At 37.0% G+C, this 443-nt stretch overlaps 1 protein-coding gene across 1 annotated transcript in view; it reads left to right on the forward strand.

Moving 5' to 3' along the window:
- LOC119589423 (autophagy-related protein 101-like) overlaps window positions 1–443 on the forward strand; it is a gene marked incomplete at its 3' end in the record, with an annotated part of 88,441 nt that overhangs the window by 85,711 nt on the left and 2,287 nt on the right. Inside the window, 1 exon segment of the mRNA XM_037938031.1 lies at window positions 180–341. Within this exon segment, the coding sequence (XP_037793959.1) occupies window positions 180–341 (162 nt within the window).

Below are 443 nucleotides of genomic sequence, written 5' to 3' on the forward strand. Positions count from 1 at the left end.
CATGAATCAGTCAGTGGCAGGGTACGGGTAGGTATTTTTATCTGACATTTATCTGTTTTATAGCCTGGGAATAAAAGTTCTAACTGGTTTTTTATTTTTGGAGAAATTTTGAATATTGGAGAGTTTTTGCCTTTGTGGATATTGTAAATTTCCTACAATTATCACTTCTGTTTTCGCAGGACGTAGAAGGCAGGCAGGTGGACGAGGCAGTTTTAAGCCTCTTCCACACACTATTATTTCATCGATCAACGGGCAAATTCCACTATAAGAATGATGACACATACGCCGTTGGAACCATAGGCTTCCAAGATGTGGACTGCGATTTTATTGATTTCACCTATGTGAGTACTGCTAAGCCGTAGATTTATTCCACCAAATATAATCCATGCTTGAAAGATTTTGTCAAGTAGTGAATCAGACTTAACTTTATTAATTATTACTGT

Source organism: Penaeus monodon, chromosome 25, assembly GCF_015228065.2.
Source record: "Penaeus monodon isolate SGIC_2016 chromosome 25, NSTDA_Pmon_1, whole genome shotgun sequence".
NCBI lineage: Eukaryota > Metazoa > Arthropoda > Malacostraca > Decapoda > Penaeidae > Penaeus > Penaeus monodon.